General features: G+C 45.2%; 1 protein-coding gene across 1 annotated transcript; it reads right to left on the bottom strand.

Moving 5' to 3' along the window:
* Positions 1-2,554: 2,554 nt before the first annotated feature.
* COMMD9 (COMM domain containing 9) lies at positions 2,555-15,612 on the bottom strand. The gene is made up of 6 exons (XM_027562656.1): positions 15,515-15,612; positions 8,961-9,086; positions 7,399-7,538; positions 5,786-5,820; positions 4,850-4,953; positions 2,555-3,345 (listed from the first exon to the last, which is right to left on the bottom strand). The coding sequence occupies exons 1-6, from the start codon at positions 15,563-15,565 to the stop codon at positions 3,205-3,207; spliced, it is 597 nt and encodes a 198-aa protein (XP_027418457.1). The 5' UTR covers positions 15,566-15,612; the 3' UTR covers positions 2,555-3,204.
* Between the last annotated feature and the right edge of the window lie 7,416 nt (positions 15,613-23,028).

The following is a 23,028-nucleotide window of genomic DNA, read 5'->3' as shown; positions in this document are numbered from 1 at the left end:
AGGCTCTGGACCATGCTATTCTGCCTCCAGGCCAACTGATTCTTCCCCGTTAGCCCTGCAAGACATTCCACGCCTCCAGTTTCTAAGGCTATGTGAGTAGAAACGTCTTCCTTTGTGACAATCATTTGTGTGTCTGTGTGTCTTGCCATCCTGGATAAAAACGCATCCCAGTCCATTTTAACACAAACCCGACCCATCCTGATGGATACAGTAGGAGGAAGACTAGGACTGGCTTCATTGGATTTTCTCATCTTCCTCCCAACTTTGGGGTTCTGCTTTGCTCCAGGTGAGCCTCTCCTACTGTAGATGGGCTTTCTCTGTGTGGGGGAACAGGGACCCAAGCATGGCTTTACTATCAGAGCTGAGGCAGGAGGTGGTCTTTGTTGCCAATTTCAGCAAAAAAAGTGTCATAGGGAAAGATCAGATTGGCCCAACCTGAGTCATGTACAATCTCCCTGGGACACAGGATTGAGCCATCTGCTCACCCCTGTGACTGGCTGGGTGGACAGTACTGGGCAGCCAGAGCCAGGGGTGGCCATCACTGAGATCTACCATGGCCCTTTCACGAATGGAGCCTGGACACCCAAACCTTGCTGCAACCTAAGGAAAGGACAGTCTGCAGGTAACTGCTCATTAGTACTACTGGGAAACCAGACAAGCAATGAAGGAACTTCCGTTGATGGAGAGCTGGGAGGTTTATTCTGAGATAGGGTCAGGCCAACCATTGATATGGTAGTTACAAACAGTCCATGCTAAAATGGGAAAACCACCCCCTTAAATGAGCATGAGCAGCGAAGGGTAGCAAACACTTATCATTTTTTGCCTGCACCACGTGGCATGTGGGATCTTAGATCCTTGATCAGGGATGGAACCCACATCCCCTGCATTGGAAGCGCAGAGACTTAACTGCTGGTTCTCCAGGGAAGTTCCTCAATGTTATGTCTTGAATGCTCTCACTGTCACGCACCCAGTTTTGTTCAGGTGGATCTGGCTAAAGGAATGTCCAGCTGTCCAGACACCTCTGCCGGGCTTCCTGCTTCAAGTCAATTTTTTGCTGATTCATGTCAATGTATGGCAAAAACCACTACAATATTGTAAAGTAATTAGCCTCCAATTAAAATAAATAAATTAAAAATTTATAATGGAACCCCATGGCAAACCCAGCAAACAGGTTATTTGGGGATCTCTGTCTATGGGTCACAGGGAGTGGAAGGAAAAAAGAGAGGGATGAAGTCACAAGTCTGAACTCTACCTGAGGCTGGGACCAGGGGTGCTCAACCTGGACATACTGGGCTGGCCACCAGGGTCCAGGAACACTTGTCCTTGAATATAAAAAATTTAGTGTTCATTTCCTACAGAAAGGATTCAGGGTTTTCATTAGGTTCTCAATGGCTATAGCCCCAAATGCGTTAAGAACTGCCATTTTAACAGAAGGTAGCTCAGCTTCCGGGAAATGGCAGAAAGGAGTCTGGGGATTTTTTTTTCTTGACTTCCCTAATATTTCACTAGCGGGGGCAGAAGATTTCTTATCTCTACTTCAGTTCTAGTATTTTCCAAATGGAGCTAAAGTCACAGAACTCTAAGCCCCTTGCAGAGTCCTATGGGGTAGAGAGACCTGGGCCCAAGATCTGATGAGGCAACTTACTAGCAGGTGACTTTACCTGGATGAGAGGAGTTTGTTGTTGATAAAGAGAGGACAGTCGCTCATAGTCATACGAACCCCATTACAGTAGATGAAACAATGAGCATAGAGCGCTCTCTACTCTCCATCCCATTAATAACCAAAGCTAACAGTATCCAGCCCTCATTTGTCCTAATAGCGCCAAGTGCTTTTTAGGTTCGTTGTACCGCTTAAATCTTCACAAAAATTCTACAGAGCAGATGCAATTATTATTACAATTACAAAAAAAAAAAAAGTCAAAACTCAGGGTGGGCAGGAATTGAGCTCAAGTGGATCCTCTTAACCTGAGGCCCCACCTCCTCCATCCATCTTCCCAAGCACACCATCCACACACATCACCCGAGAAGTCGCCAGAGCAAAGCACTCAGAGAAAGCTGCAGGCTCTTGATACTGAGTGATATGGATAAGGGGCACCTCTTACACTGAGCCCCTGGGACGTGTCAGGCATGTGACAGTGACAATTCCACCCAGTTAAACTCCTTGAGGAGTACTTTTTTTTTCTATTTATTTGGCTGGAATGGGTACTAGTTGTAGCATGTGGAATCTAGTTCCCTGACCAGGCATCAAACCCAGGCCCCCTGCATCGGAAGCATGGAGTCTTAGCTAGTGGACCACCGGGGAAGTCCTGAGGAGGGCGTTCATCACAGCTCTCGTGAGAAGCACCTGCTGAGGTCAACTCTGCTTTTGCTCTATGCGACAGACTATACGGAAGGTGGGCCAGTTCACAGGACCGGTTTCGGGTCACACTATGGTCATGAGATAAGCCAGGAAGGACAACGTGCAGAGAGAGCATCTTTACGAATGAGAGGCAGCACTGGTCCAAGGTAACAACTCAAGCCACGGACAAGCTACAAAAGCGACTGGAATCACAAAGGTTTTACAACTGTATTTATTTACAGTCACTCCCACTTCTTCAGCCCGAGTGGTCCCATTACATCAAGGAAGGGGCACTGGCTCCACGAAGAAGGGAATGAATTCCCACTTTCTACGGTCCAGCAGGGATGAAGGGCTTGGGGAGGCTCTGGGCTCAGGGAGACGGGCACACTGCGGGGACCCTGCCCTGTGGGGTCGGTCTGGCTCCTCTGACAGAGCAGAACTGTGCACATCGCCTGCCTGACTCCCTGCATGTGTTCCAGAGCAGAAGCGAGCTCAGCCAGCAGAGTGAGCGCTGGACAGGGACGTACTAAGATGAGCACCACAACCTGGGCCTGAATCCCACTCAGTCAGGCGGAGGCAGCTGACCCAGCCAAAGCTCCCTCCCTCTCCTGCCACAGCTGTCACAAAGTCCCCCCCACAGGAGCCTTGTGGGGACAGTGGCTTCTGCCCACTGGCTTCAGAGAGAGCAAAAGGAAGACGAGTGAGGAGAAGAGCGTGGGGGCCCGGCTGCTTCCTCCCGACCCAGCTGCTGCGCCTTCTGGATGCCAGCCCCCTTCCGTGCCGGTCCCCCACCCCTGCAGTGGGCGCTGCGGGGGCCTCCACGTGCTGGGGGGCAGTGGGCAGGGCGCTGGGGCCCGCGGGCCGCCTCACTTGCTGGCCACGGCGGACAGCTGGTCCCGGATGCGGCCCAGCCCGTCTAACATCGTGTCCAGCGTCTCCTTACTCAGCTCCACAGTGACGGCCGACACGGAGGGCCTGTCCCCACACAGACTGGGATCTTCCTGGATCTGAGAAGAGAACATTTCCCCAGAGTCAAGGCTGCCTCTCTTCAACCCGCAGGCCTTACCTGGTTCTGGTGAAGCTCTGAGGAGAGGCTCTTTGCTCAGAGTCACGAGTGCTAGTCCTGGAGTTACCCAGCAGATGGGGGCAGGGCGGGAGCCATCTTAGGGGCTCCGAACAGGAATCGGAGAAGCCCAGGCTCCCTCACCCTCCCACCCCCAACTCAGCGCTTGAGTGAAAAATACCGCCTGGGTGCATGCTGGCACTTTAGGCCGGGGCTCCACGGGTACATAAGAATCCGCCAGGACGCAGGAAAAACATTACAGCCTCTAGTTACATGTGTCTGCATCTTTTTTTAAGTAGGTCTTACACTAATAGTTAAAACTTAAGTTGTCAGAGACACCCTCTGTTTCATTTTCTCACCAGTGTTGAGTTTCTGGCTGTCTGGTGGTTAACTAAATACAGCATTACCTTATCTAGTTTTAACTAAAACCTGAAAAAAAAAAACCTGAAACTGTTAGTCGCTCAGTCGTGTTCAACTCTTTGCGACCCCATGGACTATAGCCCACCAGGCTCCTCTGTCCGTGGGATTTTCCAGGCAAGAATACTGGAGTGGGTTGCCAGTTCCTTCTCCAGGGGATCTTCCTGACCCAGCGATCAAACCCAGATCTTCTGCATTGCAGGCAGATTCTTTATCATCTGAGCCACCAGGGAAGCCCAGGTTTTAACTAAACAAACCCTAAAAATAGGTATGTGACTTAACAAGATTCCTGAAAATAACTGTGAAGATACCACCACTGAGGCAACTGCATGTGAACAATCAAATGAAGAACTGACACTTCTCCAACTGCTAACAGGAGCCCCTGCTCAGCATGGTACAGACAGCGACAGCCCCCTTAGTTTGGACAAGAACTCAGTCAAGTATACCAGACTTATCAAGAAGACAATTTGAAATTTGAGTGCGTGCTCCTATCATTAAAGCCAAACCTTCCCGTTTAAGTGTCGAAGGTAACCTTTAGGTTCAACAAATTATTTTTAAAATTTGTATCTCATGTCTGTCTTATTTTAAAATATTTCTACTTTTGGTATAGGTTTTATTATGACTGTACTATGCTAATTCATGTATACTTTCTAAATAAACACTCTGCACTTTAGGGGTGCTACAGCTTCTTAATTTATGGGGCTAGGGGCTTCCCTGATGGCTCAGCAGGTAAAGAATCTGCCTGCAATGCAGGAGACATAGGAGATGCAAGTTTGATCCGTGGGTCAGGAAGATCCCCTGGAGAAGGGAATGGCTACCCACTTCAGTATTATTGCCTGGTAAAATTCCATGGACAAATGAGCCTGGAGGGCTACTGTCCAAAGGGTTGCAAAGAGTCGGACATGACTGAGCGACTAAATACACACACAGAGACCCTATGATGTTGGAGACTGGCATCTCCGCTGGTCTGTGGGACACAGATCCTTCGTGCCCCGCCCCCTGCCTTCCAGTGAGCATGACGGTGGACATACCTTCATCTGAAGCAAACAGGTGGGGACGGCCATGCGGCTGATGCTGTCTGAGGAGGTTTTGATGTCCACCCTCCAGTCCAGGTCCACCAGGCGCGGCAGAGAGACTGTGGGGATACAGCTCCGCTCAGCCCTCGCACCACCGAGTAACCAAGCCTTTATGACGGGCAGCTCTAAGGGCTGCACACTTGTAAGGCCCTTAGGCCACACCGCAAGCCTCTGAGGGAGACAGAGAGATGGGGCCCAAGACCCCACAGCAAGCCCTGGGCCTTCCTTACCACTGCTCGTGGCCCCCGCACTTATTATAGTGTGGACTCCTGGTGGACAGCACCTCCAGGCTTCTGCCTGAACACCTAGCCCTCCAGACATCGAGGGAAAATGAGGAATGAATGACACAGGTAGAGAAGATGAGGCCGTGGCCTGAGTCTTAGAAAATGTGTAGCTTTGCCAACAGCAGAAAGAGCTTTTGTTTGAGAGACACACAGGCTTGGCTTCAATATTCCTGTTTAACCTCTGAGCCTCTGTTTGCTCATCTGTAAAATGGGGATGATCCCCACCCCATTTACAAGGTTGCTGGGAGGACTAAATGAGCTAATGCAGGCCAAGTTCTGCAGCACTGTGACCGAGTTTAGTGACCATTTATCAAGCACCCAGTTTTATTCACTCTTTCACAATAATTTCAATTATCATTAATTTGTTTTCTAATGGAAACATAGTCATTTTAAGTACTTTCTGCTTTGGACAGAAAGTTGGTTTTTTTTTTTTTAACAACATGCCTTGTAATCAGAAACAATATTAAAAAGTAGGATTAAAAAGAAATGCAGAACAACCACTAAGTGGGTTGATTCACTTTGGTTTTAGTTAAAAACTCCAGCAGATTTAGGGTTAGGGCTGGGGAGGAAGGGGCGTGGGGAAAGAGGCAGGTTCCTTGGTACTCACTCTGATTCACTTGGGCTTCAGCTCTCCAAGCAGATCTGTTTAGGGAAAGATGAGAAAAACAGAATGCAAAAGGGATGCCAAGTGGGTCTTCCGATAATGAGGCCCGTGGGCCTGGGCCTCCGCTCCTTCGGGGATCTTCAAACCTACAATCCCCTCCTGACAGGAGAGGACCACAGAAATGCCCCCTTCCAAGCAGCAGCTGTTTGTTTTACAGAATCGAGTGATGTAGAGGCCACAGCTGTTCAGTTTTCAGCTTAGGAAAAACAAGAGAAGGCTAAATGCCCTGTAATCACATTGTACTGCTGTTCTCAGAGACAATACAGAAAAGGTCAACTCATCCTTTGTCACTAGGCATCTCCTACACAGTGCTGGCACCTTACATAAAACACACCCAAACAGACCTAACGCTACAGCAAACCCCGCCACGGCGAGGTGCAGAGTCCGAGTGAAACGTGGCTACCCATGAGAAGGTTTCTACATAAGCAGCAAAACCCTTGGTAAGTAAGCGTTATCCCTTGTGATTATCACAGAGATCTGTTCAAGCCTGCTGCTAACCAGCAGTTAATCAGTTCTGCTTAAACTATATGTACTGAAAAGGATTTTCCCAGGTAGAAAATGTACAGATAATTCACAAAAGAAATAAAAATGACCAATAACATGAAAAAGATATTTGACATCACTAGTACCAAAGATTCATGCGAGCATGCTACGGCACTTCAGTCATGCCCAACTCTTTGCAACCCTGTGGACTGTAACTCGCCAGGCTCCTCTGTCCACTGGATTCTCCAGGCGAGAATGCTGGAGTGGGCTGCCGTGCCCTCCTCGAGGGGATCTTCCTGACCCAGGGATCGAACTCAGGTCTCTTGTGTTTCCTGAACTGGCAGGTGTGCTCTGTAACACCAGCACCACCTGGGAAACCCAGGAGCACAGATACATGAATTGAAATGAGGTATCGTGTGCCATTTGTAAAACTCGGAAGTAAAAAAAAACATTCCCCCAGTGCAGGTGATGGTGGGGAGAGTGGCACTCCCACGTCTTACTGATGGAGAAATAGTTGGGGCAGTCTTCCCAATTGCTGACTGGATAATAAAAAGCCAAACGTCAATATCACCATTTACCAGCAAGGAAATAGTTAAGCACAATGTGGGCAAAGGTTCCCCAAGAAAGTGTTCACTGAAGTGAAAACTGCCAACAGCCTAAATGTCTAACACTAGGGTATCTATTAACTAAATTATACATAATTTCTTCATATAATGAAATACAGTTAGCCATTAAAAATAATACTGAAGGTAAATACTTATCACCCTGGAATATCATTCACATTAATACTGTGAACTGAAAACAAGCAAGTTATAAATCGGCACGACATCACTGTGTTAAATACAAAAGCAAAACCCAAATCCCTCTCTCTCTGTGTAAATGGAAAAAGTACATCCCTCAAAAAAGGTTTTCTGTTACGGAGTGAACACTGCTAACCCTCTGGGGGGTGGATTTAATGGTTTTCTTCTTTTTTGCTGACCTGTGCCTGCCTTTCAAGAATGAGCATATTTTATCTAGAAGAGAAATTGAAACATACCAGCATTATAAGAAACTCTCAAGAAATGAGCACTTACACGTGTTCCAGGATGATTTTTGTCAGCAGGTTTTTGAGGTTTTGGTGGAAATTTTCAGGAAAGAGTGCCAGAATCGCCTCGGCGGAGGAGAGGTCACGGAACACGGCCAGCCTGGTGAGGCGGTGCAGGGCTTGGAGCAGCTGCGGGGAAGACGGGGAGCCTGGGCGGTGAGGGGCACTGGCACAGGGCACAGGGCGCCGTCCCCTGCTGGGAAGAGGGCCTGCCGCACGCTGCCACTGTCACTCACGCTGGGCCTCAGAAGTCCAGAGGCCCTGGGGGCCCAGCCGCTGATGCCCATGTGCCTCGGCCCGCCTCCAAGTCCACCTGTTGCTTAGAGGACATGCAGCTGCCCGACCAAGCATGCTATCAACCTGCCAGAAAGTCTCTCTGCTGGCGGGCAAAGGGCTAATAAAGCCCGTTTTTTTCCTGGTGCACGCACTCTGACCTTAAGCTAACTTTCTAGCCTGTTCCCCTGGTAATGTCAGCGCAGCAGCAAGTCAGCTGTGTTACTAGGCAACGCTGCACTGGTCCCTGCTGCTGGACAGGAGGCCTGTGGAGACACCAGAGCCCACATTTTGGGCTTCCCTGAGTGTGGCCACACCGTCCCTGCCAGCACCCGAAGCTGTGCTTACTGCAGTGGTACTGGCTGTGGGGGAGTTTTGGGTTTTCATCCAGAGTAGCTGGAATGTCACCTCCTTACCCCCTAGCTGTCACCAGGGAGGGTGAGGAGAGCAAAGAGCCCCCTGTGGAAGGAGTGGCTGATGCTGCCCTGCTAAGACATCGTCCAGGTTCTACCCCGGGTCATTCCAAGTGCATGCGTAGCCAAGTGCGGCCTGTCCTCATCTTGTGAGTATCACACTGCTTAGCTGAACCTAACAAGATGCCCCAGAGGTAATTTTCTCTGCCTTAGGGCTTTCTCAGATGCCATGGGAGGTGGCTCAGCTCAGAAAAGCACAAGTGTGGCTTTCGTGCACACCGTCTAGGTAACAAATCTGAAAATGAAATGGTCAAGAGCTCTGATTGTGGCTATCATCTTCCCATCCATGCCTCATTTATCGTATCGATGTGAAGGTTCAATGACAACAGCTTTTTTGGGGGGCGGAGGGCATAGGTGCTTTACAATACTGTGTTAGATTCTGTTGCACAACAGAGGGTATCAGGAGAAGGAAATGGCAGCCCACTCCAGTATTCTTGCCTAGAGAATCCCCATGGACAGAGGAGCCTGGCAGGCTACAGTCCACAGGGTCACAGGAGATGGACACAACTTAGCAACTAAACCACACCAAAGTGTATCAGCTCTAAGTATACATATATCCCCTCCCTCTTGGGTCTCCCTCTCATCCCCTCATCCTACAGGGGTGCCTCTAGAGCACAGAGCTGAGCTCCCTGTGATACACAGCAGGTTCCCACTAACTTCCCTAACATTAAAAAAAACCCATCTGTAATGTCAACAGACAATTCAGGGGAAAAATTCCCTTGGACGTGGCGGTGGCTGGGACGTCAATGAAGAGACTGATGAGCTGAGAAGCCAGTGGCCAGAGGTCATTTCTGACCACACTTACTTGTTCTGCCTCCTCCTGGGTCACGGACAAGCTGGAACACATAACATCCAAGAGATTCTTGGAGCCAAGGGCTGAACTGGAAAAGCTCTCTTGGCACAGCTGTCTGACAACATCTTTCGAGGAGGCCTATAAATTAATTCCAGACGGAAAAAGACAAAACAAGAAACAAACTCAGACTCTGAAAATACATTTCTTAAGAACATAATACAGTCTCGGTTAAGGCGTAACACCTAAGAGGGGCATAGGACACTTCCATTTCTGGGAAGATGATGCAGATGTACTTTTTCTTATTTTTCCTGCTAAACACGGCTAAACTCCCCAGGCACTTTACAGAAATGTAAGATAATGCTGAAAACGGAGAGAAGGCAGACCTTCTAGGGACCTCATGACCAAGGAATGACACGGTCATATTATGTCCTGAGACCGCGGACCTTGTTTAAATCTTCTGTTTTAGCTGGCTTTCTCTTTCACTGCTCAGGTAGCACGGGGAGTGTGTGTGTGTGTGTGTGTTGGGGGGGAGGATGCGGCTTCATGACTACTGAATGGAGATGAAAGCCCAGCTCCCCTATTGGTTCCTGCTGACACTCTAACGTGGGGGCTCCTTGCTGCCACAGCACAGAGGTGGAAGTTCTGGCTCCGTGTAGTCTCCACTCATGCCAGGGGTGGTGGAAGCCGCCGGTGGGGATGGGAGTCCAGCTCCCTACTTGGCTTTCTCTGACGCCAGCTGCCGGGGCTGCTGAAACACGGTGTCGCAGCCTCACACGGCGGGAGTCTGTGCCCCCCAGCCTTTGCTGACACAGTGGGCAGCGGGGCCACAGTTTTTCCTGTGGTGCTTTGGTGGAGTAAACAGTTGCTACCTAACAGTTTTCTCTCTTCCCAAGCTATCCCTTTCTTGGTCTTCAATAAGAGGAAGCAAGTATTTGCTGGAGTTTCTTTGTTTTCACCCACTGGGCTCCTGGGTGGCCCCCTTCTTCAGCTCAGTCTGGGACGTATGAGCAAAAAAGAAAAGCCACTGTCCGATGTGGCCCGAACTGTATGTAGAGGAAGTATTTAAGATAACTATATCATACATAAGGGACTACTTCACTCTACCTGGTAAAATGATGATACTGATATTGCCTCTGAGATTGTGATATTATGTAAATAAATGTAATAAGTTGAATTAGCAGTATAAGAGTTATAAACAGAATTACATTTTAAAGCACTATAGATAAATCAAAATGGAATTCCCCCAAATAGTCAACTGGTCAAACAACCCACAGAAAGGCAGAAAAATTAAAGAAACAAAAAATAAAGACTAAGTGGGTTAAAACAGGGGTCCCCAACCTCCAGGATCTAATACCTGATGATCTGAGGTGGAGGTGATATAATAATAACAGAAATAAAGTACACAATAAATGTAATGTATGTACACACCAAAACCATAGCCCCCAACCCAGTCTGTGGAAAAACTGTCTTCCACAAAAATGGTCCCTGGTCCCAAAAAGGTTGGGGACCCCTAGTTTAAGAAATGTGATCAGTTAAATGCTGTCTACAAGGAACTCCCTTCAAATATAATGGCAGAAGCAGATTAAAAGTAAAAGAATGGAAAAGGAGATCATGCAAACAATCAGGAAAGCAAGGTGGCTACATGACCATCAGATAAAGCAGACTTCACAGCAGAGAAAATTACCAGAGACAGAGAGGGACATTAAATAACGATAAAAAGTTCTGTTCACCAAGAAGACATCCTGAGTGTAAGCACTCAGCAAGAGAGCTACTACATATGGGAAGTAAAAACAGAAGTGAAAGGAGAAATCGACAAATCCATAAATACAGCTGGACTCCTTAACACCCCTCTTTCAACAATTGATACAACAACTGGACCAGATTCAACAAGGATACAGAAGAACTCTGCAACACCATCAATCAACCTAATTGACATTTATGGAACACCACCCAGTAACAACAGGATACACACTCTTTTCAAAAGCTCACTGAACAGGTACCAAGAGAGATGATATTCTGAGCCAAAAAACAAACCCTAATGAATTCAAAAGAACTGAAATCATACAGAGAGTGCTGTCAACCAACACAAGAGTCAAACTAGCAATCAATAAGAAAGATCAAAGAAATGTGTCCAAACATTTGGAAACAATAATCCACAGACTAAAGGGACAGTCTCAAGGGAAAGCTTAAAAATATATGAAATAACTTATTTCATTTATTCAAGTGAATAAACGAAAATGAAATACAAAACCCCAATTTTGGGGATACAGCCAAGATGGTGCTGAGAGAGAAATTTACAGCACAGAATACATACATTAGAAAAGAGGAAAAATCTCAAAAAAATAACCCAAGCTCTCATCTCAAGGACCTAGAAAACATGAGCATAATAAACCTAAAGGAAGAAGAAAGGAAATAACAAAGAGCAGACACCAAAAAAAAAGGAAAACAGGAAAAAAGAGGAAGTGATGGAACAAAAACCTGGTTCTTTGAAAATATCAAACTTTAAAAAATTAATTAACTAAATTAAATAAATTAATTTTAAAAAATTAACAAACTTTTAGCAAGACTGACAAAGTTAAAAAGAAAGGGAACACTAATTACCATTATCAGGAAGGCAGTAGGGCATATCACTACAGACCCTGCAGATTTCAAAAAGAAAATAAGAGAATAACTAAATACAAACAACTATACACACGTAAATTTGACAGTTTAAATGAAATGGATCAATTTCTCAAAAAAACACAAACTACCACAACTCTCTCAATATAAAATTGAAAACTTGAACAGTCTTGTAACTATTAAGGCAACTGTATTTGTCATTTTAAAACCCCTAGAAAAGAAATTGCCAGACTCAGATGGTTTCACCGGAGAATTCTAACAAACATTTGAAGAAAGAATTAACTAATTCTACATAATCTTTTTCTAGAAAACAGAAAAGGAGGAAACATTTCCCAATTCATTTGACAAAGGTAGCATTACTCTGATACCAAAATCAGACAGAGAATATATGTAAAACCAACCAAACAATAGACCAATATCCCTCATTAAAAGAGATGCAAAGATCCTTAACAAAATACTAGCAAATAGAATTTAGCAATATATAAAAAGCATTATTCACTATAACCAGGTCGAATTTACTCCAGGGATGCTAGCTAGGTCAGTTCAGTATTTGAAAATCTATGTAGTCCATCATATTAACAGGCTCAGGAAGAAAATCACAGGATATCAATCAATGTAGAAATAGCAGTAGATAAAATTCAACATCCATTCTTGATGGAAACTCTCATAAAATTAGGAATAAAGGGGAACTTCCATAACTTGATTTAGAGCATCTACCAAAAAACCTAGAGACAGCATATTTAACCATCAAAGACTAAAGCCGGGAACAGGACAAAGCTGTCTGCTCTCACTACTGTTACTCCACATAGTGCTGAAAATTCTAGCCACTAAAACAAGGCAAGGGGAAGAAAGAAAGGGTTTGCAGATCAGAATGGAAGAAATAAAACTGTCCCTATTTGCAGACAGCATGACAGTCTATGAGAAAGCCCAAAGAAATGTACAAAAAATTATTAGAATAAATGAGGTCAGCAGTTTGCAAATTCAAGAGACACATAGAAAAATCAGGTGTATTTCTACACACTAGCAATGAACATGTGGACACTGGAATTAAAAGTACAATATCATTTGCAACTGCTCAAAAAAAAAAAAAAAAGAAGAAATACTTAGCAATCAATCTAACAAAGCATGTACAGGACTTGTATGCTGAAAATTACACAGCACAGATAAGAAAAATCAAAGATCTCAATCAATGGGGAGACACACCATGATCATGGATTGGAAGATCCAACACATTAAAATGATGTCAATTTGCTCCTACATCATAAACAGATTTAACCCAATTCCTATGAAAATCTCAGCAAGTTTTTTTTTAAAGATATATCCAAGATCATTCTAAAATTGATATAGAAAGGCAAAACAATTAGAATAGCTAAAGTAATTTTGATAAAGAATGAAGTAGGAGGAATCCATCTGCCTGATTTTAAGACTTATTATATAGTTATGGTAATCATGAATATATGGTATTTTCAGAGGGATAAACAAATAGATCAATGGAACAAACCAAAGACCTCTGAAGTAGACCTATGCAAATATGCCTGACTGATTCTTGACAAAATTGCAAAAGCAATTCCAACAAAGGAAATAGACTTTTCAACAAATGGTACTTCAAGGACTGGATATTCATAGGCCAAAGCAGGGGGGGGACCTCAAAGTGTCTCACACACCTTATACAAAATTAAGGCAAAACTGGTCATGGACTTGAATGTTAAAAGATATATAAATGGAATATATAAAACTATAAGCAAAAAATAGGGGAAATTTTTAAGAGCTATGGCTTCACAAAGAGTTGTGAGAATTTATACCAAGAGTACAATTCTTTAAAAAACCCCACAGTTCATATAAGGAAATTTTTTAAAAAAACTGTATTTCATCAAAATTAAAACGTTTGCTCTGCAAAAGCTTCTGTTGCAAGCTGAACTGTGTCCCCCTAAAATTCACTTATTGAAGTCATAACTCCCAGGATCTCAGAATGCAATCTAATTTAGAAATAGGATTGCATGCATGCATGCATACTGCAAATATAACTAGTGAAGATAAGGTCATACACGTGCTGAGTTGCTAAGTTGCTTCAGTCATGTCCTACTCTGTGCAATCCTACGGACAGTAGGCTGCTAGGCTCTTCTGTCCATGGGGATTCTCCAGGCAAGAATACTGGAGTGGGTCCATGTCCTCCTCCAGGGGATCTTCCCAACCCAGGGATCGAACCCAGGTCTCCCATTTTGCAGGCAGATTGTTTACCATCTGAGCCACTAGGGAAGCCCCAAGGAACACAGGGTGAACTCTAAGCCAGTATGACTGATGCTGTCTTTAAAAGGGAAATTTAGAAACAGAGATGCCAACAGGGAGAACTCCATGTGAAGGTGAATGCAGAGACTACAAAATTAAATATTATCAGAAACCAACAGACGGTAGGAAAGAAGCATGGAACAAACTATCCCTTAAAGCCCTTGCTGCTGCTGCTGCTTAGTCACTTCAGTCATGTCCGACTCTGTGCGACCCCATAGACGGCAGCCCACCCTGGGATTCTTAGAAGGAACCAATTTGACTGACACCTTGATCTCATACTTCTGGCCTCCAGAACTGGAAGACAATACATTTCTGCTGGGTGAGCCACCAATTCTCTGTAGCTATACACTAGGAAAGAATATGTGCAAACCACACATATATATGACAAAGGACCACACTCTCGAATATATAAAGAAACTCAAAAGTAAAAAGCAAACAATGCAATTAAGAGTATGAACAAAAAACATAAACAGATATTTCTCTGAAGAGATACAGATGGTAGGCACATGAAAAGAAGTCCAAAATCATTAACCATTAGAGAAATTAAAATTCAAACCACAATGAGATAGAAAAACACACCTATCAGAATAGCTCAAATAAAATATAGTGATGCCAATAAATGCTGGTGAGGATGGGGAGAAACTGGATCATTCATGCACTGCTGTTGCAAATGTGAATGGTATAGCCATTCTGGAAATTTTGGCAGTTTCATAAAAACAAAACAAAAAACCCAAAACATGCAACTACTAAAAGATCCAGAATTGTGCTCCTAGGCATTCGTTTCAGAGAACTAAAGACTTGTGCTCAATACAAAAAAACTGTATACAAGTGTTTACAGCAGCTTTATTTGTAATAGCAAAAAACCCTGCCGACGTCATACCATGGAATACTACTAAGCAACAAAAAAGAAAGAATTATTGATACATATGGCATGGATCAATCTCCAGAAAACTGGGCTCAGAGAACAAAGCCAGTCCCCAAAGGTTGTATATTGTATTATTTCCTTTATAGAACATACTTGAAATGAGAAAATTATAGAAATGAAGAACAAATTAGTGAACAAATTAGCCAGAGTTTAGAGAGGGAGTGAAGGCTGAGGGCAAGTAGGTGTAGCTCTATAAGGGGAACATGAAAAACCCTGTGGTGATGGAAAATGTTCTGCATCTTGACTATCAATGTCAATATCCTCGTTGTAGTATCATACCATAGGTTTCCAAAATGTTACCACTGGGGGAAACTGGGTAATGGCAAATAGGATCTCTCTGTATAGGGTGTTTTTTTTTTTGTTTGTTTTCTCTCAACTGACTGTTAATCAAGATCTCAAAATTAAAGTGCGTGGGGAACTGGTAAGGCGGATCTAGCGATTACTACCCCAATGCACCAATCCCAAAAGCCAGCCCCAGAGACTTTTAGTAGGGCACCTTCGTACACCACCTTCAAGTCCATTGTCTTGTTTTCTCCACTATCCTGTCAAAGCGATGCTAATTTTGTTTCTACTATTAAAAAGCTCGGAAAGGCGCGACCACCTGCCAGGGGTCACAGTGAGAGGCAGTGGCAGAGTCGTGGCTCCAAATCAGGGTTGGTTTATTCTCAACTCCTGCTCTGTCCAAAGTCTTGGAGACAAAGGCCCGTCTTGCGCTGGCCCCAGCCCTCCCATTTACCTTCAGCAGGCTCTGGAGAGCTGCAAAGTTCTCCGCCGTCAGCGCGGCCATCTTCCCCGAGTCACGTGACCGAGGTAGGCGTAGAAGCGCGGTCACGTGGCTCCGATAGCCGCGCAGGGCGTACCGGAAGTGGTAGTCCTTCTGGGTGGCGGGAGCGGCCTGAGTTGCGGAGCGAGGGGGTGGGGAGGCGTGGAGCAGGGCGGGGAGGCGCCGAGCAGGGCGCGCAGGCGGGACTGCTCAAGCCGGAGGACTCGAGGACCGTGGGATTTGCAGGACGCAGGCGCTGGATGGTTTTCAGGGGAGAAAATTGGCTTCCCTGGTGGCTCAGGCGCTGAAAGCGTCTGCCTACAATGCGGGAGGCCCGGGTTCGATTCCTAGGTCGAGAAGATACCTGGAGCAGGAAATGGCAACGCACTCCGGTACTCTTGCCCAGAAAATCCCATGGAGAGAGGAGCCTGATAGGCTACAGTCCATGGGGTCGCAAAGAGTCGGACACTACTGAGCCACTTAACTTTATCTACTCGCCAGGTTCCGGGAAAACTGATTTTCTCGGCTCGTGTGGATGGGCTGGCTGATTGAGGAGCTCCTTGGAATCGTAGCTGTTCTGGAGTGATTATCGTACCTGGCCGCTCGGAATTAAAATGTGGCTGTGCACGTAATTACAAATTCTTGGAATGTACCCCCCAACCCCCACCCCACCTGTCTCGAAGATTGCTTTCATGTGTACAGTTTCCTTTTTGTCCCTGGGGTAGGTAGGAGCTGGTAGTATTAACCTTATCCAAATGAGGTGTTGATGACTTTTCCTAGTCCTGGAGGAGATCCATTCTGATAAGCAGCTGGGGAAGTTTTAGGGAGAAGGAGTAGAAAGGGAATCCAGTGAAAGATATTACCTAACTAGGTTCCAATGACACCTATAGCCGGGATGGGAGGTGTGGTTCATGGAAATGATTTAATTCATTGATTTAACAAAATAATTGGAACAAATGTAAGGATGATTTTGGGTGGACAGTACTGGACTCTTTGATTTGCCCAGTGATTAGATCCCATCTTGGAACAGATTCAAATTGTAAAGTCCTGGAACTTGGTTTTGAAGGAACTACCTACCTCCTCTGCCCTCCATCCCCCAACCTCTGACAGTTCCCTTATACATCTTTCCTATCTAGTTGTCTTTCTTTTTCCGTCCCCAGTTCCTTCATGAAATCTGGCTCAAAACAGGTTCTGATGAATTTAAGCCAGAGAAAGAATGTCTAACTATGAATCCAGAAATTGGTCATTAGTTTTTCTGCCTTCTACTTTTTCCCGCCTCTTCACACAAATCTCTCCAGAGAACTTTTCATATCATGACAGCTTGTTTTCCTGGGACCAAAAGATTCAGCAAAAAGAAATCAGACCAAAAAAAAAAAAAAAGAGTACTGAGAAGCTGTGTAGTTTATAACTAACCTTAGTTTAAACTAAGTTAACTAAAAGTTAGTTCACAAATAATCTTAGATGTGACATATCATCACTTCTGACACCTGCTACTGGTCACACAGACTAAAGTGGCGCCATGTGAGAGGGGACTTCACAAGGGTGTGAATACCAGGGAGCAGGAGTCATTGAGAGCCATCTTGAAGGCTGGGGAAAAACTGAAGCCTCTGACCAATAGCCAGCCAGAAACTAAAAAGCCTGCCAACAGCCTCATGACCGAGCTTGGAAGCAGATTCTTAGCCCTGGTAGAGCATTGAGATGACAGTGGCCACGGCCAATACCTTGACTACAACCTCACAAGAGATTCTGAGCCAGAACTGCCTAGCTAAACCACTCCTGGATCTCTGGCCTTATGAATGTTTGTGATTTTAAGCTGCTAAGCTTTGAGGTAATTTGTTACATAGCAATAACAACTATTCCTTGGAGGCAGAAAAGCATAGGGGCTTTAGAATTTAACCTAAGGTTGAATCCGAACTCTCCATGTTGTTAACTTACCTTGAACAAGTTCTTGAACTTCTCTGGGCCTCTTGAACTTCAGCTAAAGCTGATGTTGATCAAAAAATGATGTTGATCACACCCACTTGCCCCAGTGGAAGTAGCCACCTAACAGTTCTCCTTGCCCTTGTGGGCCGGCATGCTGCGAGGGGAATCCTGGGCTTAGTCAGTGCCAGGCAGGGCCTGCAACCCTGCATCAGATCATCCCATTTTGCCAGGACTGCCCACACTGCCACTGCCATGTTGCAGCTAAAGGTGTGTCTATGGCCTGAACAGTTTCCAGCAGTTTCTCAGCCATGAACATTTACATGGGAAGCAGCAGAACGAACGTTAGAGTTTACTTGCATGATTTGGTCTCGCCCTCTGGTTTTTGTTAAACCTAGTCTGACTTCTTTCCAGTACTGGGTATATGGATCTGTGCTTGCTTTCATTTACTTAATGACACCAATTTATTTAATAAATGTAAATTTGTATTATTAAATAAATGTATTAAATAGATTTACTTAATACATGTGCCACGCTCCATTCTAATCATTTCACACTTCTTGGTTTATTTACTTCCTATATCAATCTGATGTGATACACACACACACACACACAGAGTACTATAATTTTTACCATTTTACATAAGGGGGAACTGAGGCACAGAGAAGTCAAGTTAACTTGTCCAAGTTCACACAACTAAAATTTTGGCAAAGCCCAAACTTGAGCATTTTAGCTCCAGAGTCTGTGCTGTCTCCTCGTCTTCCTGTCGCTGAAAGCTCATGCTTCTTCTCTCTGGATGTCTGACTACCTTCCCCAGGGGCCAAGGACAATCTGACAGTGTTCCTGGACACTCAACCCAGTGGTATGGTAAGAGACAAGATGATGAGTGGAAGGGGAGACCTGGGTTTTGGAAAAAGACCCAGGTTCAATTTCTGGCTCCTGTAGGCTTCTGGCTGGTTATTTCATCACTGAACCTCAGTTTCTTCATCTGTAAATTAGGAGCAAGAATAATTTTTTAAAAATACCTTCTGACCATTAGAGGGTCAAAAGGGTCATTGACTAAGGATGACTTACACCCAAAATGGGGAAGGATTATTTATATGGAGACTTAGTTCTAGCCATTGGCTGCACTGAAGGCAGAACATTCCTGTGCTCTGGGAAAGAGTGAGCATTAGGATCATCAACCATCTCTGTTTGGGACACCAGACTTTCTTGCTAACACTGGACGGTTTCAGGCAAACCAGGCTAGTTGGTTACCCTTGTTTGAGCCCTGCGCTTTTGAGGAAAACCACCCTTTGAGAGCTCTTGACCTGTCTTCTCCAGTGTGGCTGCAGTGAAGAGAGTGATATGGATAGTTTCTTTTTAACAGAAGGTAATTAAGATCCCAGGAGAAGGAAATGCAACCCACTCCAGTATTCTTGCCTGGGAAATCCCATGGACAGAGGAGTATGCTGGGCTACTATCCATGGAGTCACAAAAGAGTTGGACACAATTTAGTGACTAAGAAACAGCAATTAAGGGGATTCTTTTGCGGTGGTTAAGGCTTTTCCTTCCAATGCAGACGGTGTGGGTTTGATCCCTGGTTGAAGAGCTAAGATCCCACATGCCTCATGGCCAAAAAACCAGAACATAAACAACAGAAGCAATATTATAACAAATTCAATAAAGGCTTTAAAAATGATCCACATCAGGAAAAAAAAAAAACTTGAAAAAAAGAAAAAATAAGGTAATTAAAGGCAGCAATCTTAGTTTTGAGGGTTTTTTTTTTTTTTTTTTTGTAACAGCTTTATTGAGATATTAGTCTTGTATACAATTTACCCACTTAGAGTATAACAATTCAATGGATTTTAGTGTTATGTAACCATCACCACAGCCAATTTTAGAACATATTTTATCACTCCCAAAAGAAAAACTATACCCTTTAGCTATCATTCTGCCAACTCTCTTCATCACACTGAGCCCTAGGCAACCTCTAATCTCCTTTCTGTATCTATAGATTTGCCTATTCTAGACTTTTCATATAAATGAAATCTTATGAAATGTGGTCTTTTAATTAGCTTCCACTCAGCCTAATGTTTTTTCATGGGATGTCCTAATGTTTTGATGGCCTGTTTCAGCACTTCATTCCTTTTGACTGTTGAATAATTTCCATTGTGTGGATACGCGACATTTTGCTCTTCCATTCACCATTTGATGGATGTTTGGGTTGCTTCTGCCTTTGGCCATCGTGAATAATGCTGCTGTGAACACTCTCAAACAAGCTTCTGTGTAACTTTATGTTTTCATTCCTCTGGGAGTATATACCCAGGAGTGAAATTGCTGGGTCATATGGTAACTCTGTGTTTAACTTTTCTGAAGAATTGCCAGACTGTTTCCCATCGTGGTTGCACCATTTTACATTCCCATCAGCAATGTCTGCGGGTTCCAGTTTCCCACATCCTCCCCAATGCTTGTTATTATCTGTCTCTTTGATGGTAACCATCCTAGTGGGTGCGAAGTGGTATCTCATTATGAGCAATCTTGTTTTGAAGTTGCTTTTGCCTACCAAGCACTTTTGGTCACTTAGACTACTTATGTTCATTTGAGGTGATTGATGGAGATTACAGGGGCATGAGCCCTCAGTCTGCCCTTTGGTCCCACCGCCAAGTCCAGGCTTTATCAGGGGAGTGCCTGCAGGAGATGGATTAGGCGAAGGGACTGCAGTCCTTTGGGGAGAGCCCCCTCATCTCACTGGCTGACCTCTTCCTCACCCCCATGTCATGGGCTGAGACAGGGCTGCTCATCTTTTGTGATCTTAGGCCACCTATTCCAAGTCAGAGAGTGGGTTTGAGGTGGCCTGATCAGCAGACAGGGAATCTGCTGGCAAACGGGGGGCAGGAGACTTGAAAACGACAGGCGTGGCCTGGTGTGGAAAATGACGTCTGTGGCCAGACCAAGCATCACAAGGTACATGATTTGAGGCTGACTTTGCACTAGCAATTTCTCAGGAAACGTGTCAAAATTGGGAAATCCGACATAAAAGCCCAGGTTTCTCTATTGTTTTGAAACCGACAGGCGTGGCCTCGCTGTTGCCACCTTGGCATGTTGCAGCGGTCGCCCGGAGCTGAGCCCTGGCTGCCTCTGTATCCTGGCTTGGGAGCTGGAATCCCACTGTCCCAGCTGCTCCCTGTCGTGTCGCAGCTGGCCACCTGCCTCATCCCTGAGGGTATTTATTGGCGCCCAACTTCCCTGAGGGACCTAATGGGGCAAACTGAAGCCATCGTGAGCAGCTGGGATTCCAGCCATCCTCATGCCTTCTTGTGAGTCTAAGCAAATCCCAGGTGTAATGTGAGCATCTAACTTGTCGTTCCTGCTTCTTAAGCAATTTTTATAGGCCAAGTAATGTTTCATGAATTTTATATTGTTATTGTTTAATTGCTCAGTCATGTCCGACTCTTTGCAACCCCATGGACTGTAACCTGCCAGGCTCTTCTGTCCATGGAATTTTCCAGGCAATGATACCAGAGTGGGTTGCCCTTTCCTTCTCCAGGGGATATTCCTGACCCAGGGATCGAACCCGTGTCTCCTGCATCTCCTGCATTTCCTGCATTGACAGGTGGATTCTTTACAACTGAGATCCTATTAACTCATTTAATCTCCATGGTAATCCAAGGATGATCTCAGCTTACAGGTGGTAAAACTGAGGATCAGAGAGGGGGAAAAAAAAGAACCCTCATAATCTATGAGTTCAGTTCAGTTCAGTTCAGTCGCTCAGTCTTGTCCAACTCTTCTCGACCCCATGAATCGCAGCACGCCAGGCATCCCTGTCCATCACCAACTCCCGGAGTTCACTCAGACTCACATCCATCGAGTCAGTGATGCCATCCAGCCATCTCATCCTCTGTCGTCCCCTTCTCCTCCTGCCCCCAATCCCTCCCAGCATCAGAGTCTTTTCCAATGAGTCAACTCTTCACATGAGGTGGCCAAAGTACTGGAGTTTCAGCTTTAGCATCATTCCTTCCAAAGAAATCCCAGGGCTGATCTTCTTCAGAATGGACTGGTTGGATCTCCTTGCAGTCCAAGGGACTCTCAAGAGTCTTCTCCAACACCACAGTTCAAAAGCATTGATTCTGTGCTCAGCTTTCTTTATAGTCCAACTCTCACATCCAGACATGACCACAGGAAAAACCATAGCCTTGACTAGATGGACCTTTGTTGGCAAAGTAATGTCTCTGCTTTTGAATATGCTATCTAGGTTGGTCATAACTTTTCTTCCAAGGAGTAAGCGTCTTTTAATTTCATGGCTGCAGTCACCATCTGCAGTGATTTTGGAGCCCCCCAAAATAAAGTCTGACACTGTTTCCACTGCGTCCCCATCTATTTCCCATGAAGTGATGGGACCAGATGCCATGATCTTCGTTTTCTGAATGTTGAGCTTTAAGCCAACTTTTTCACTCTCCTCTTTCACTTTCATCAAGAGGCTTTTTAGTTCCTCTTCACTTTCTGCCATAAGGATGGTGTCATCTGCATATCTGAGGTTATCGATATTTCTCCCGGCAATCATGATTCCAGCTTGTGTTTCTTCCAGCCCAGCGTTTCTCATGATGTACTCTGCATATACATTAAATAAGCAGGGTGACAATATGCAGCCTTGACGAACTCCTTTTCCTATTTGGAACCAGTCTGTTGTTCCATGTCCAGTTCTAACTGTTGCTTCCTGACCTGCATACAGATTTCTCAAGAGGCAGGTCAGGTGGTCTGGTATTCCCATCTCTTTCAGAATTTTCTACAATGTATTGTGATCCACACAGTCAAAGGCTTTGGCATAGTCAATAAAGCAGAAATAGATGTTTTTCTGGAACTCTCTTGCTTTTTCAATGATCCAGCGGATGTTGGCAGTTTGATCTCTGGTTCCTCTGCCTTTTCTAAAACCAGCTTGAACATCAGGAAGTTCACGGTTCACATATTGCTGAAGCCTGGCTTGGAGAATCTATGAGTAGTTAGTGGCAGAACCAGGATTTAAAGACAGAAGCTTCATTTTGTGAGCTTGCTCATAACAGAGTGTCAGGTCTTTGAGGGGGTCCCAGGGATGCTCTTACATAATGATTCATCTGGCCTCGCCAACTGTGGCTGACGTGCGACACAGCCAGGCACCAGTCCAGGCCAGATGCCCCCTCATGAAAACCGAGAGTTGGAGTGTTTGAAGACAAGATAGCTGTGATTCTTTTCAGCTCTAACTTGTGGTGAGCCTCTGAAAATTGGTAAGAGAAGAGCAGAGGGAAAGGAAGCGTCACTTGGCAATTCGCCATGCCCGGAGGACTAGCCTGGACCGGATTGGTCTCTCCTGATGGGTGTCCCCTGCCCCCCACTACAGGGCACTATGGGCTGGGAGTCGGAAGTTGCTTTCCCATCTCTGACCAGGCTGGGGGCTGTAATTAGTGAAGTCCACAGCACGCCAGACCCAGGAGGGTACTGTGGCCTCGTTTGCCGTCCTCCCATCCCCAGGAGTAGCACAGCAGTGGCTGGTGACACACACCATTGTGTCACAAACACAGGGCCTCTTTGTTTCCTTCGTCCACAGAGAGGAG

The sequence above is a fragment of the Bos indicus x Bos taurus genome, chromosome 15 (genome assembly GCF_003369695.1).
Source record: "Bos indicus x Bos taurus breed Angus x Brahman F1 hybrid chromosome 15, Bos_hybrid_MaternalHap_v2.0, whole genome shotgun sequence".
NCBI lineage: Eukaryota > Metazoa > Chordata > Mammalia > Artiodactyla > Bovidae > Bos > Bos indicus x Bos taurus.
Note: the sequence above shows the minus strand (reverse complement) of the source record. Positions and strands in the feature narration are given on the sequence as shown.